General features: G+C 36.7%; 3 protein-coding genes across 3 annotated transcripts in view; 2 read left to right on the top strand and 1 right to left on the bottom strand.

Moving 5' to 3' along the window:
• The window catches only part of notch3 (notch receptor 3), a 28,493-nt gene extending 24,773 nt beyond the window's left edge, over window positions 1–3,720 (top strand). Inside the window, exon 33 of the mRNA XM_044099605.1 lies at window positions 77–3,720. Within this exon, the coding sequence (XP_043955540.1) occupies window positions 77–1,567 (1,491 nt within the window). The 3' untranslated portion in view covers window positions 1,568–3,720. The remainder of the gene's footprint in view (window positions 1–76) is intronic.
• Window positions 3,721–3,857: 137 nt separating this feature from the next.
• On the bottom strand, window positions 3,858–8,782 carry zmp:0000001048 (retinol dehydrogenase 8). Its single transcript, XM_044099606.1, has 7 exons — window positions 7,697–8,782; window positions 6,350–6,474; window positions 6,087–6,248; window positions 5,822–6,001; window positions 5,643–5,736; window positions 5,312–5,495; window positions 3,858–5,188 (listed from the first exon to the last, which is right to left on the bottom strand). The coding sequence occupies exons 2-7, from the start codon at window positions 6,444–6,446 to the stop codon at window positions 4,979–4,981; spliced, it is 927 nt and encodes a 308-aa protein (XP_043955541.1). The 5' UTR covers window positions 6,447–6,474; window positions 7,697–8,782; the 3' UTR covers window positions 3,858–4,978.
• A 2,761-nt stretch (window positions 8,783–11,543) lies between these two features.
• soul5 (heme-binding protein soul5) lies at window positions 11,544–13,468 on the top strand. Its single transcript, XM_044099607.1, has 7 exons — window positions 11,544–11,636; window positions 11,737–11,796; window positions 11,900–11,981; window positions 12,190–12,310; window positions 12,730–12,866; window positions 12,952–13,115; window positions 13,210–13,468. Coding segments are annotated over exons 1-7 (657 nt in total). The 5' UTR covers window positions 11,544–11,634; the 3' UTR covers window positions 13,301–13,468.
• Window positions 13,469–14,833: the final 1,365 nt, after the last annotated feature.

Below are 14,833 nucleotides of genomic sequence, written 5' to 3' on the forward strand. Positions count from 1 at the left end.
ATGGAAGCCATACACGACGCATATGTTTGCATTTGACAGCTTGTTAATTTTTATGAACTTTCTGTCTGTTTTTCAGGAGGAGACCCCTCTGTTCCTTGCAGCCCGTGAAGGAAGTTGTGAGGCAGTGAAGGTGCTCCTTGCTCACTTCTCAAACAGAGAAATTACAGACCACATGGACAGGCTGCCGAGAGACATTGCTCTAGAGCGTATGCACCACGATATTGTACAACTTCTTGATGAATACAACACAGTAAGGAGTCCCCAGGGTCATGGAGCAGCTGGACACCAACTCGCAGGAGGCCACACTCTATCTCCTCTCATGTGCCCTCCCAGTGCCTTCCTCCCTAGTCTGAAGAACACCCCACAGAGCAAGAAGAACCGCCGGCCTGGGGTCAAAGGTTCCAGCCTGGGAGGCCAGCATGCAAGTCTCAAGGAGTCAGTAAAGGCTCGCAATAAGAAGCTAACTCTGGACATGCAGAGTGCCTTATTGGATAGCTCGGTTACTCTGTCCCCAGTGGACTCCTTAGACTCACCGCACGGGGGAGCTAGCAATGCTGGCTACATCACCAATCCAACGTCACCCGTTGCCATGCAGTCACCAGGTCTTTTCCATTCCTCCATGTCTGTTCCAAACACCCCAATGGTTCACAGTAGCATGTTGGAAGGAGGGGGCCCATTTGCAGTGTCTCTTGCACAAATTAATGACATTGGAGCGGGAGCAATGTCCATGCAGGGCCATGTCTCTATGGCCTCAGATGTCAACCATGGCTATGTGCTGAGCTCTGGCCAGCTGGGGGTCAACATGGGCATAGTCAGTCCTGTCAGTGTGCCATTTGACTGGCACAATCGCATGCCTCCATCCTCTCAGTGTGGTCAGCAGGTTGTGAATATTGTGCAGAGTAGTCAAGCAGGCATGCATGTCCAGAGCCCAGCCATGCAGCAACAGAACATGCTGATGCACCAACAGCAGCTCTACCGCAGTCCAATGCTGCAGCCCACACCGGTTACCTCCACTCAGGCCATCGGCACAGTGAAGCTGCCTTCCATTGCAGAGCAACAGCAGCTCATTAATCACAACATCACCAACCAGCCAAGCATGGGTCCTATGGGAACGTCTACGCCACCTACCCCACAAACCTCGCAGCCTCCACCATCATTCTTCCAGCAGCATCAGCAGCAGCAGCATCAGCAGCAGCTGCCTCAGCAGTCGTCTCAGCCTCCTGTTCAGCCTACCCAAGGAGCAGCAGCAGCAGCAGCCCAGCCAGCTCAGGTCCTTTCCTCCCAGCCAAGTGGTAGCGCTGCAGGGAACGAGGATTATCCAACACCTCCTTCCCAACACAGTTATTCATCCACATTAGATGCCACACCCAAGCATTTCCACAATTTGCCCAGTGAGCACCCATATCTGACACCCTCTCCAGAGTCTCCAGAGCACTGGTCCAGTCCCTCTCCCCACTGCGTCTCTGATTGGTCAGATTCCACACCAAGCCCAGCTGTCGCTGTCCCCAACCAGACCCAAATTACTCAAATCCCAGAGGCCAATGGCAAGATGCAGGTGTTTGCATGAAGGTCATTCGGACTCAACCTGAAAAAGGACCTGGGTTAAAAAGACTGGCTCTTGGGTTTGTCTGTGTTCTATCTGTCAGCATGTTTCCAAGATTTTCTTTGGAGTTGAGCTGGCAATATGTATAAGAGGACTGTCTGCTAGTGAATATGGCAAAGAAATAAATAAGTAAAGGGAAATGTGTGTTGTCTGAAAAAACTGCAGACAATTTAATGAAGTAATTCTGTCACGGATGGACTATTTTTGATTCTTAAAAAAAGTATATGAAGAAAACCAAGTCTTTAATTTCAAAGACTTAGGGAAAGTCTCCGGAAAACTAACATTTAAAAGGTAGAACAGAGAAAAAGTGAATTGTTGAAGGGAATTTGTTTATTTTTATTTATTGTTTTTATCTATCTGACCTGCTCTTTAGTTTAATTTCTGTTCAAGCCTCTCATATAAACTGCCACCATAATGTTAAAATGGTTCTAGCAACTACATTTCAAAAATTATTCTGCCATAGTTTTGTTTAGTTTTGTGGTAAATAACAAATTTATATATGAGTGTTATGAACAAGAATGTAGATGAGTGTCTTTAAAGCACTTCAACTGACCAGCCTCAAAGGGCAAGTCTTTGTCAAATACATTTGGCATAATTGGATATTTATAAGGGGCATTTAATCGCTGTGAATTTTACATATAATCTTTAAAAAAAAATCAGAGACAATATTAAGTGTGATGCATTTATTTTATATAACTATTCATTGACACTAGAGTATTTGTTGATGGTCTTACTGCCGAGTCTATTACCTTTAGCATTCGTTTTATTTATGTTTCAAAGAAAATGTGTTGGCCTTTAAAAATCAGCTTTTCACTGCCCTTACATTATATTTTTTATTGTTTTATACTCTGTATATTTGTGGAAAAGCATAAATACTTTTTTCTTTGTCAAACATCACTTTAGATGTATTAAGCTATGCTTATATCCGCTGCTATTTTATATCACTCTTTGTTTCAAACATTCCTCCGCTGTTTCTGGCTTTTTGTGTTTAGACTACCGCATTAAGGTGAACACTAAAAGGTAACCAAACCAGACAACAAAACCTTTTGAAATTGTTGACCCCATAACGTGAAATGGACTAAATGGACTATTGCAGCTGAGATCAAGTTGGGAGTGGTGACCAGTGTGAGGGTGGGGCTGCTGGACTGTGACTGCTGATGCCCTGTCACTCCTCAGGGAGGTGTTTTATGGCATGCAAAGGAATGATTCCCTTGCATCTACAGTAGATACCACGTCCAGGGCTCATGACGTTGTGAGCTAGTGAAATAAGAATGAGGGGGGAAAACAACACTACTGTGTAGTGTTTATGTTCCGTAATTCTAAAATGAAACTCAAGTCGTTTAGCTAACCACTTGTATTATGTCTAAACAAGTATTTTGTTTTTCATATAACCTGGCCATGTAGAACGGGGAGGGGGTGGTCGCCTCTCTATAACATTTTGTGCACATTTCATACTTTTTGTAACATAACATTTTAAGAAAGACACTTTGGCATTTTCATTTCATGCTCTTGAGCAGAGAGGAATTAGCTCATCACTTCTAGTTATTGTTTTTACAGTGACAATGCCTAAACACTGCGTCTAGTTGAGTTATCAGCTGAGTTTATTTTTGTTTTCCTATTTTATCTTGTTCATTATAGAACCAGGTTCTGGTCTCTCAAACCTGGGAAAGTGTTGATTTTCACAGTCCAGTTCGAATCTTATTTACAGGTGAAAATTTTTGGTTTGCCTGTTTTTTCTAATTTTCTGGTCTTAAAATTTTCCTGCCAGGTCACACTAAGTGTTTTGTGCATTCACCATTTCAGTTACAAAATTTCACATTTTGCAGATTGTAAATATGTTTGTTTTGGTTAGATTGTTGCTTAAGAAGTCTTATTTTCCTAAAGTGATTGTTATGTACTAAAAAGACAGAAATAAAGTGTATTTCATTTAGCATTATTTGAATATTCTAATGAATATTTTTTAGCAATCTTGTTACAACAGCACAAGTTGATATAACCTAAATTTATTCCTACAATTGTTCAAAAGTAGTTTAAAGTCACTGTCAACATTTCTCAGCAGTTTTTCCTTTTTTATCAAACTTGTTAAATATATTTGTAATAAAAACTACAGGGAACTACTTTTCAGTATATTGTTATTATTATTCTTAATTTTTTTTAGCAATGTGTTTTTAGTAGTGTGTTTATATTACACTAATATACAGAGCAGCTGTTCTGAATGACAAGTTCAGATCTGTCATATTCCAGAGGTATAGACCATTGCCCTTTTTAAAATGATCTCTTTTCTTTCAAATGTAACACATTGCTAACATTGTAAAACTTTCCTCCATTTAACAGTCTGTGAAATATACTGTGCATTAATATTTTTTACTTAGAAAACACACAATGGAAACTCATCCAGATTTAGGCTGAGATTGAAAATGTGCTGACGTACATTTTAGAGATGTTCTAAACAATCCTCAAGCCATCTGAGAGAAATACAAATTTTATCACAGTAAACTGATCTGATATAATGTAATAATATAACTGTGTGGATATTATATTTCACTCAAAATTATTCTTTATGTCCCAGAAAGAACTTTTTCTAGAATTTAACTCCATGATGCTCCACATATATATCGAGATAAATGTTTCTAATATGTTGACCTTTTCTTTTCTTTTATAAATATTTTACTTTTAATTTTAAAAAACTGTTTTCTTAATTCTAGGCTGATCTTGTGCCCTTTTGCACCACTTTTGTTTACCTTAGAAATAATTTTTTTAATGGTACAGAATTTAATTGTAAAAAAAAAATAAATTTATTTTAGAACTTTATTTTTTTTGATTAGTCATAAACCAGGGTTTAAATTAAGCATCAATAAATATTCTGTAGAACCCTAATCAATTGTGATTAAAGCAGTTTTTACTTTAAATACTAAAATAAAATGGTAATATATACTGAAATAATTTCCTCAACTTTGATAAGAACTTAACATTTATGTCTTTACAATAATTACCAGTTTTCAAGAAATAATTTATCAATGCAATAACATAAAATAGGAATATTTAAATAGACGCAAATTGACAAAAGCATATAATAGACAGTACAGATTTTAAAAGTATAGAACAATTTCTTCTATCAGGCTTTGAAGGATTAAGGGGAAAAAAAATCACCTGAGTTTCTAATGATCAAAATCAAACAAAGTTAAAGGATCACATACATCCAGTCTATATGTTGAAAAAAAGAAAAATCATTAAATCCTCTTTTAAAGAGTAACAAAGCTAATAAAAGATCTATTTTTTACAACTTGTCAGAAATTTAGTATTTGATTGTTAAACATAAAGAAAGAATAACTGCAGTGACCCTGATCAACTATTGCATCTACTTTCATTAAATGATTATTTGTTCCCCTTCCTCCGATTCATCATGCGCAGAATCCCCAATGTGGCATTAAAAACAGCATCATGTTTAAAGACCATTTTATAGAAAGCTTCCAGAGGAAGTCTGCCAGTGGGATCTGCATGCTTTAGTGCAGTCATGGGCATGTAGAGTCGGTTGGTCTGGTGCCGTAGAGGAGGCTCCTTGGCTGTAATCACTTTTTGTGTTTGCTAAACAATGAGAAAAGAACAAAACTGTACATCAGAAGGAGTCTTCTAGTTATGTATTTTAACTGAAAAGGAAATGTGTTAACTTTAATTCTCAGATTTAAGAGGAACATTGTCACTACTTGCCTCTGCCACATCCTCTGGTGTCTGGCCTAATGTTGTGAAGACCTTTCTAGAGTATGGAAGATAAATGTCACGGAAGATCCTGGCCGTCTCCTCATCTGTCTCAGACAGATCTATGTTCTCTGCATCCTCATACACTTTTCTTTCAAACTCTGTCATCACAGGACCAGGTTCCACCAGTGTAGTCCTAGGAAAAGAAAAGTACGTAAATCTAAAAGCGGTGCATTTGTTGAGCTGTAAATTCTTACCAATGTAGACTTTTAGATAACTAAAGTTTTACTTGTGGACTAGCTGCATTTTTTAAGATGTTGTATTGTTCAGGACATGTAATCACTTGATGTTGAATTTCATTGCTTGCACTGCCACACTTTCACAAAATCCTTCCACAGCAAACTTGGATGCAGAGTAGATGTCATTGAACAGAAGCCCTGTGTTGAAACATTAGGAGAACATCAAAAGTCTTTCACAGTTATTCGATTTGTCTGAAATTCAGTTCATTAAAATAAAACCCACCTTGTATTCCCATAACACTGCTCATCACCACAATATGGCCGCTCTGCCTTTGCTTCATGTCTGGCAGTACCTCTTTCACCAGTCGCACCAGGCCAAAGAAGTTTACTTCAAAGAGCTCTTTCATTGAGGTAATACTTTGGCACTCCAGTGGTCCAATCATGCCAATGCCCGCGTTGTTCACTACAACAATGCAATATTCTCCTTTAATAATGTTTGCTTGTAAAGTGAAATTTACTTTGAATATTAATATGCAAAGGAAACAGACCGAGGACATCCACTTGTCGGTTAGGGATGCTGTTGATGCACTCTTTGATGGATTCTTCACAGCAGGCATCCAACTTTTTGATCACCAGGGTTTTATTTAATAAATCACCTGCTGCTTTTTCCAAAGGGCCACGTTTATCCAGATCCCTCATTGTGGCAACTACTAGCTCAGACAAACACACAGGATATCACTCACTTTGATTACTTATTATCTACTGGATATTGAATTTTTTTTAGGTGCAGCAAAGAACATCAACAGCTTACCTTTAAACCGTTTGGTCTCATCCTTGGCCAAGCGTACTGCCACAGCCAAGCCAATACCAGAGGAGCAACCAGTAACCAGCACTCTCCTGGTCCCCATGGTGTCGACCTCAAGATTTACTAGTGGACTATAATAATAATAAAAAGCTCAAATATATTTTCTACACTGTTATGGCTTTCTTGTGTTTCAAGGTGTGATAAGCCACATCTACTTAAATCTAATGGTGTTCTCCCTGTGCTCAAAGTGAGTCAGAGTCTGCCACTGCCATGTTTGCATAGTACATCTTAAGTGTAGTTGCATAACAAGGCTATAAGAATGCTACAGGTCTAGTGAATAACCACTTTCATATTTAAAAAAAAAAGACCAGAAAGTGCACTGAGGTAAACAAAGAATAGAAAAGCAAACTCATTCAAATAGCAACAGTAGTTTTTAAAGTAAAAACTTTAGAATTATCATCCAATTTGAAATCACAGTAGTTACAAAATGTCCATAATAACATGGTTATTATGCTGTACATAATGACCTTGAGAAGAAATCCTAAAATGTTTTTCTTCAAAGGGGAAACGTTGTACTTTTAGTTGTAATAGGATTAAATATAGTACAGGATAGAAATAGGTCATATCTACAAAGGAATATAGTATACTGCATAACGACAGTTTAAAACATAGTTTGTTGTGAGATAAATAGCTGCTCTTGAAATAAGACAATACTTTTTATTATTATTTATTGTCTTTTTAAGATGGACTTGGTCCATCTTAAAAGCTGTTGTGAAGTACATACATATTGTATTTTCTTTCTGACTTTAAAGACGTTCTAGTGGTACAGTTTTTATTATTCCTATCACAATCCAAATTTATCTGAGAAAGGTTTTACCACAAGGAGTTTAAAATCTTCTACAACTGAAGAATATTCCAGTTCAGATTCTATGAGCTATGATCTCCGGTAGAGGATTAGGGCCAGTGGGGAAAAAAATAAGACAGTTCTGACTTTAATCTCAGAATTCTGAGATTAAAGTCAGAATACTGACTTTTTTTGTTTGTCTAGATTTTTGACTTCACTCATCTGAACCTGCTGCAGTCGTCTACATAACATAGTTAACAATAGAATTTTAAAAACCCCAACTATTTTAGTCATGCTGTGTAGGTTTTAAACTGAATCTATAGTAAAAGGGCTGCAAAAAAGAAGTAGGACATCTACTTCTTTCTGACATTTGGAGAAACACAATATTCAAGACCTGACACTCAATGATCTATGCATAATTTTCAATTACTCCAAGGTCACGATCTGCTAAACCTTTACAAAACACTCTCTACTGAGGCAGATGGTTTTGTTTGGCACTCGGTACCCACCTGCGGAGCGAGCTGTTTGGTCCTCACTGATGTGGAAAACAGTTTGTCAACAGTGCATCGATGAATTGCTGCAAAAACACTGAACAAACATAACGACGTCTCAAACGTCGGGACAGGCAGCTAAAGTCTCAGGGATTACTCAAGCGGCTCTTGTATTATGGGAGTTGTAGTTTTTGGGAGACAAGTAAACAAAGAACCTGTAGGATCACTTATGTTACGGCTGATGTTGATTTTTCTTCTTAGTGCGTATCTTCTACTCTGAATTACTCACTGTAATTATTTCTTATATGTTTCTTTTTTATATTCTTCAACATTTCGTGGAATCTTATTTAAAGTCTTATCATAAACGTGGCATGCAGTTTTTACCTAGTTAAATTTCTGAAGAAAAAAGGTATCTGTGTGTCCAATATATTTATAAATGTCTAACAATGTATTTTATAAGAAAAAAATAAATAAAACACCGCTCTAGATTTAACTAAGTCTTGCGGTTTTTGTTTTAGCCACTGGAGGGCAGACTCGTCATTCAAATATTCTGTTCAACAGTCAGCGTTTTGGCTCAGAAAGAGTGAACTTTTATGGTTCCCACACTGCCAGTTAATGGTAGTACGTTTTCCTAAAACACAAATCTTTTATTGCATCTCGAGGTAGATTATTTTACAGCAGCTTAGAGCGAGAATACAAAGGATTCAGAGTAAATATGTGAAATTTGGAGCTGTGTCTAAAACAGAAATCCAATTTGGCACCTGAAAGTTTGGTGCAGCTCAGTCAAAACATGTGGAATTCAGAGCCAAACGTATGGCAACGGCGTTACAGGTCACTTTGCCACGCCGCCACGCCCACCTGTTACCCACGTGTGAGATGATTTCCCTTTAGATTTTGAGCTGTTTGTCTCTGAATAACACTTCTAAAATGAAGGCTGACTGGCAGTTCTTATCAAAATGGATTTGACCAAGGACCATGTCAAAAAGTTTCAAGCATGATAAACACAAGCTGTTTAGGTTGTTCTCTGTGGAGGATATGTAGCGCTTTTAATTGATACCATAGTTGTGAATCCTCTCTTTTTAACAAAAATATTGTCACTCACCGGAAAACTTCCCTGAAAGAACTCCATCTATCCATTTGGGGTACTGGTGCCTATCTCCAGAGAACGTTTCGGGCGAGAGGCGAGGTTCACCCTGGAGAGGTTGCCAGTCTGTCACAGGGCAACACCGAGATAGACAAACAACCATGCACTCACATGCTCACACCTAGGGAGAATTTAGAGAGACCAATTAACCTGACAGTCATGTTTTTGGATTATGGGAGGAAGCCGGAGCACCTGGAGAGAACCCACCATGCACAGGGAGAACTCATGAGTGCAAAATAATGTTTACTAAGCAATATTTGATTTAAAGTGTTATTGTTTTGTACTAGCCCTCAAGATCAACTTAAATCACTAAAGTATTTTTACCATATTGTCTAACAGATATAGTCTATACTGAACATTTGCTTTTTCTTCTATTTCTTCAGATTTTTTCCACAAAAGATGGAAGGGATTTACTATCAGAAGCAACGAGAAGTTAGCTGGCCTTGAACTCGTTGAGGTGAATAAATAATGTTTAATCAACTTTTTATGCCTCTGTAGTAACTAGAGCAAAATCTACAATAATTTCTAATTTGACAGCTCCCGCTTCTTTGTTTCTATCAAAATTATTTCATAATAACTCTTGACCCAAAAGAATCATTCAGAGCCCAAAGATAAATCAGTTTAGCAAATATAAATAACATGTGCATTTTACAGATGAAACTGAAATAAATAGTTTCAGGTCATTCAATCACACAGACATGTTAATGTAAAATAAAGCTCTCCTCCTGAAACTCATACAGAGGAACATGATATAACTGATTCTTCTTTTTTCTTTCATTTGTTATATAAGGATGCATTTTGTTCTTGCAAGGAAAAAAAAGAAAACATAAATTTTGTTTTGCAACAGTGGGAGGGTTTCGTTTTGTTTCAATCCTTTTTCTCAGTGGCAAAAGAGAAATTGTTCACATCTGTTTGACAGGTTATATAACCCCACATGCTCACACCATTGTGCAAATGAAACTCTGGATGTTTTCTAGCTATTTTTCATGATTAATGGCAGAGCATTCTGTTAGACAAAGCAGCATATACTTATCTGTATTGTCTGCGTAACAGCTTTGTGTCTGTGTCAAAAGTCTTCAAATTATTTTCTGCTCCTGAAATCCTTTTGAATCAAAGAAAAAATAATTCTGTTGTTGTAACTTAAAACCTTTTCCCTAATAAAGCCTGGTAATCATTTAATTTAAATTGTTATTTTTTTAAGAGGAGAAAAGTTAGTGTGGTCATGTGCATTCCTTTGAAGCACCCACTCTTCTTATGATTGAAAAACTGCACATTCATAACACAACCAATTCTGCTGAATGAGTAGCTTTTTTGTCAATGTTATGAAACTTGAAAAACATGTGTTAAGACAATAAAAGGACTGGAAGTTATATATATTGTCATTTTGTTGAGTAATTATGTGTCTTGTTTATTTTGATTTGATCACAGAAAAACTAAGAGACAAGAGGAACATACAACCATACCTATACATGGCTACCTCTAAACGTATTTTAGAGAAACCCAACTGACTTAACAGGAATATTTTCGGACTATGAGAGGAAGCCTTGAAAAAATCCAAACATTAGCTCGGGAAAAATACTACAACACCTCACAGAAGACGCTAAAGCAAGCCCTAACAACTACTACTCTCATGAAACAACAGTGTCTTCAGTCAGAGCTTTCAAACGGTTGCTGCAATACTGACCACTACAGGAGACCCATGCTCACAGCCATCAGCATCTACAGTAACTCTGAAGAAAATTGTCTGGCATTACAACAACTTTTAATTTCTGTCTGGGATTGATAAAGTATATTTCTAATTGAATTGAATTGAATGCAGAGGGTGTGACTGAACATTCTGTCTCCCAGCCCAGATCAGGTGTCACATGAGGACAAAACAGGTATCGTGAGGGCTTTAAGAAAAGATTTGGTCAATGCCACTAATTCCCTCAGTGGTCCCATTATTTCTCTCCCAGGAAAGTTTTTGTCTGCTTGCAAACCGAATCCAAGGTATTTTTTACATTGTTCCTATACAGTTCATGTAAAAAACTGTGTGTGAACAAGACAATCAGTCAAAAGCACAATGTTCTAACTCGCTCTGAAAACAGATGATAGATACTTATTTATTTTTAAAGTGTCAATCCAACAAGCTGTGCCCACTCCTTTATAACTCAGCTGAGGAACAAGAAACACATATTAGGTTACAATAAAAGCAAAATGAACTCACAAACAGACAAAAAAAACATATAAAGATCAAATTTCTGGTTTTCCATCAGTGATCAACAGCTGAGGGCTACTGCTCGGGGTATTGCTTTTATGTTGGATATATTTTACTCATTTATTTATTTCAGAACAAAACAAATCGGAACAGAAAAAGCACGTTTTCGTGTTATTCGAAAGAGAGAATTATTGTTTCTGGTTCAGTAACCCATCCACCTACATCACCGCATGTGTACACATGATGTTACAGTCAAGGTTACAGTTGCTGACCTTTGTGTCATGTTGTCTGAAGTGCAGCATAACACTTTCTTCAACAATATGGGAGTTCTAATTAAATTATACAAAATCTATCCTTTATTATTACATCAGCTGGTGTGACATAAATGTAAGTTTTACATCTATATTACGCAAAGGCAAGGTTGTATAAGTGAGACAGCAAGTATTCCCTTATGGAGATTTTCTCACATGTCTTGCCTCTCTGTTGTCTGGACTGAATTAGGAGTTCAGGGAGGAGCCTATTTTCCTTTCATAACCAGAAGGGAATAAATGCTTGCTTTGGGTCAGAGTGGGACTATTACTCTTTGAGACGCTGAGAACTCGACAGTGAGCTACAATGTAAGTAGTCATTCGTTTTAACTTACATTCTTGCTGAATAGAAATGCATTGAAGTTCAATTTAATAACAATGAAACAAACGCTCTACATTTGTGTGTCAGGATTTGTTTTTCAGGTCTTGTGGGTCTTCTGCTGGTTCTCACTGCTGAAGCCAGAGTTGGGTATGAAAAATTAACTTACTGACACTTTCACTCGGCATGTGGTATGAGTAGATTTCCTTGTGAATGCATACAAGAGAAAATAATGTATGTTTTGACTTTACAGAGACTCCTCCCAGCTGGAGTTCTGCAATGAGACAGAGCAGTGCCTGCTGTTTGACTTGATTTGCAAGAACTCCGTATATGAGGTGAGTGTCTACGAGAACAAATAAAATGAAAATAAAAATGGTTTATATTTGCTTGTAAGTGCCTATTTCTTGTCTAAATCTGTTAATTCTTGAAGGGTTGAGCAGGGTCTAGCAGCTAGCGCCTATCTCCATCAGTATTCGAGGGAGAAAGTTTCTGAGAATGACATGAAATAATTCCATTATTAATAATAATAATAATAATTTTCAGGTGCGGCATTATGACTCTGTGAAATGGGTTACAACTAACTACACCACCTTCTCTATGGAATTTATGATGGTACCAGCGTTCTGGAAGTTGTACAAGTACATCACCGGTGAAAATGAAGCAAGTTAGTATGTGATTTGATGCTACCATTTTTTTCCCCTCACTTCTTTTATTGCAGCTATTTCTGTGGAGAAACAAAAATAGCAATTAAAATTCCATACAGTGTGACTTATAAGCACAAACACAAAGGCAATACTGTTTATAATAAACTAAACAACAGACTTTAATAGCCTGCAGAAAACATTTGGTCTCAATTCTTTACTGTCTTTCATTCAAAACTTGACTTCCAATTTAAAAAAAAAAAAGGTAATTGTCTTGATTAGTAATACTGAAATACTGTGGTCCTATTTTTTGCTCTTTTTTAAAATGGTCTTCATCTAAATGTGGAATTTTATTTATCCAATTGCCATGTGTATTGACAGTGTGTACATATTTTCTTTTTGGTACATATATTCTGTTTGCAATAATTCTGTTCCCTTGCAGGCCAAAACATCCCTATGACCGCTCCAGTTCTGATGGGAATGCCTGAAAAGAACATTTTTAGGATGGATGTCTTCACAATGAGTTTCTTGCTGCCAGCAGAATATCAGCTGGATCCACCAAAACCTACTAATGATGATGTAAACTTTGTTATGAAACTTGAATCTTTTTTCTCTGAGATCTGCTTTTGGTTTCTGCAGATAAAACATTTTTGCTAATTTGCAGGTTTATATCCAAGAAACGCCTGCTATGAATGTCTATGTAATCGACTATGACGCCTACATGAACAGCTGGTCTGACAGTAAGTACGCCAATAAACTGTCGAAAGCTCTTGACTCTGCCAAAGCACAGTACAGGAAAGGATCCCACTTCGCAGCTGGATATGACAGGTAATAAAATGATAACTAGCACAAATGCTTAAAACAACCCCCAGTGTGTTGAAGTCATATTCTAATATCTCTGTGTGTTTTTATGTTCTTGTAGTCCAAAGCCCAAGAAAAAGAGACACTGTGAGGTGTGGTACGTTGTTGAGGGGGATCCAGTGTGTGATCCAGCTCTTCAAATGTTTGCATAGTTTACTGAACACAATGCTTGTGCTATAGCTGAACTTCCCTTAAAATTGAACGTAAACCCTGTTTGAACACATAGACAACAAAACCATGATTATAAGGGATTTTTAAAATTTTTTGTGTTTGCTTTCATTTTTTTTTGTTGTTGAAAAATAAAGTAGTTTTTGCAGCAATCATTCCGTTTCTTTATTCATCTACATAAGAATGATAGATCTTTGTCCATGTACTATGTAAACAAAAGCTTTGCACATCTGCACCAGTAGATGGCACTAATGGTAACTAAATCTTGAACGAGCTGATGCCACCTTGATCTCATGACAACTTGACCAATTAAATGAAAGCTTTGTTTATACTACCTGGAGCTAAATATGTAGTTTAAAAGATAAAGAACTTAGCATGCAATGTTGTATAATATTTGAAAGTATCCATGGTAACCATACACCTTAGCTGCCGTTATGGCTTGACTTTGACGTCACTGTGTGACTGAATCAGTTTGTGTTAATAGTGTTTCATCTGTATCTTATCACCACTGTCTGAAAGGTTAAGATAATACATACAGGTTTTTATTACGTAACCTGTTGTACACTGCATTTTAATAATGTATGTATTATTTGCAAATTGGAGATTTGCTAAATTATAGCTAGCCATAAAAAGCAATGGATTAATTTTACAAACCTCAGTTTATGAATTAACTGCAGTACTAGAGACCATAGCTTTATTTTTTAAATATTACTACTATACAGGACAAAGTACATGCCTTCTATTTATTTACCTCAAATAAATAATTATAACTATGCAGTTTTACATAAATACATTCAAATGTATTACAGCAGATTGAAGGAGTTGCCATTATTTTCACTAAATTTAAGTGTTTTATGTTCAATAGAAATAAAAAACATACAGCTGGCAGTGCATTAGACAATTATTACCAAGTTTGTTTTGTTTTTTGTTTGTTTATTGGGTTTTGGGTTTTGTTTTTGTTTTTTTGCAGAAATTGATAGCTATGCAACAGCTAAACTAATGTTAACTGTTTTGAATAACAAAAAACAGAAAGGTGGAAAATTATGTGTTCATCTGTAAGTGAGCTATTCTGTAATGATATTGTGAAGAGTAATACATAAACACTCTTATCATCAGTGTTGGCAATATTTAGATATAACTCCAGTTTCACTCCAAAAACCAAAAACAGTTATAGAAAAGGAAGAAGCTGAGAATCAAGCAAGCAAGAAGAAAACTGAACCCACATATTGAGCAATCTTTTTGCAGTCTTATTAAAATGTTTATGTTCAGCACAGTTTGGAGATTTATTAATTTAATCATCGTTTTTAAACAGGATAAACATTAAAGTATGTTTTGGAATGGAGGTGTGGTTTCCACAATTAGCAAACCTTAAAATTGGAATACAAGAGAATCTAAAGTCAAATCTGCATGTTTGTAGTTTAGCAGTGGTCCTATTTGCTCTTTAATGGACTCTTATCTTATCTGCTGGGATTCAGGTTGGTACAGTAATCCAGAAGTGATTTCACTTCAGTAAGATT

This window comes from Gambusia affinis, linkage group LG19 (assembly GCF_019740435.1).
Source record: "Gambusia affinis linkage group LG19, SWU_Gaff_1.0, whole genome shotgun sequence".
NCBI lineage: Eukaryota > Metazoa > Chordata > Actinopteri > Cyprinodontiformes > Poeciliidae > Gambusia > Gambusia affinis.

Coding starts and splice junctions, on each gene's coding strand:
- zmp:0000001048 (XM_044099606.1), bottom strand. CDS start 6,446: ATGGGGACCAGGAGAGTGCTGGTTACTGGTTGCTCCTCTGGTATTGGC. Junction 5,496..5,642: donor GCAATGAAATTCAACATCAA/GTGATTACATGT, acceptor TTCTTTTCCTAG/GACTACACTGGTGGAACCTG. Junction 5,189..5,311: donor CACCAGAGGATGTGGCAGAG/GCAAGTAGTGAC, acceptor CTCATTGTTTAG/CAAACACAAAAAGTGATTAC.
- soul5 (XM_044099607.1), top strand. Junction 11,797..11,899: donor ACTGCTGAAGCCAGAGTTGG/GTATGAAAAATT, acceptor TTGACTTTACAG/AGACTCCTCCCAGCTGGAGT. Junction 12,867..12,951: donor CAAAACCTACTAATGATGAT/GTAAACTTTGTT, acceptor GCTAATTTGCAG/GTTTATATCCAAGAAACGCC.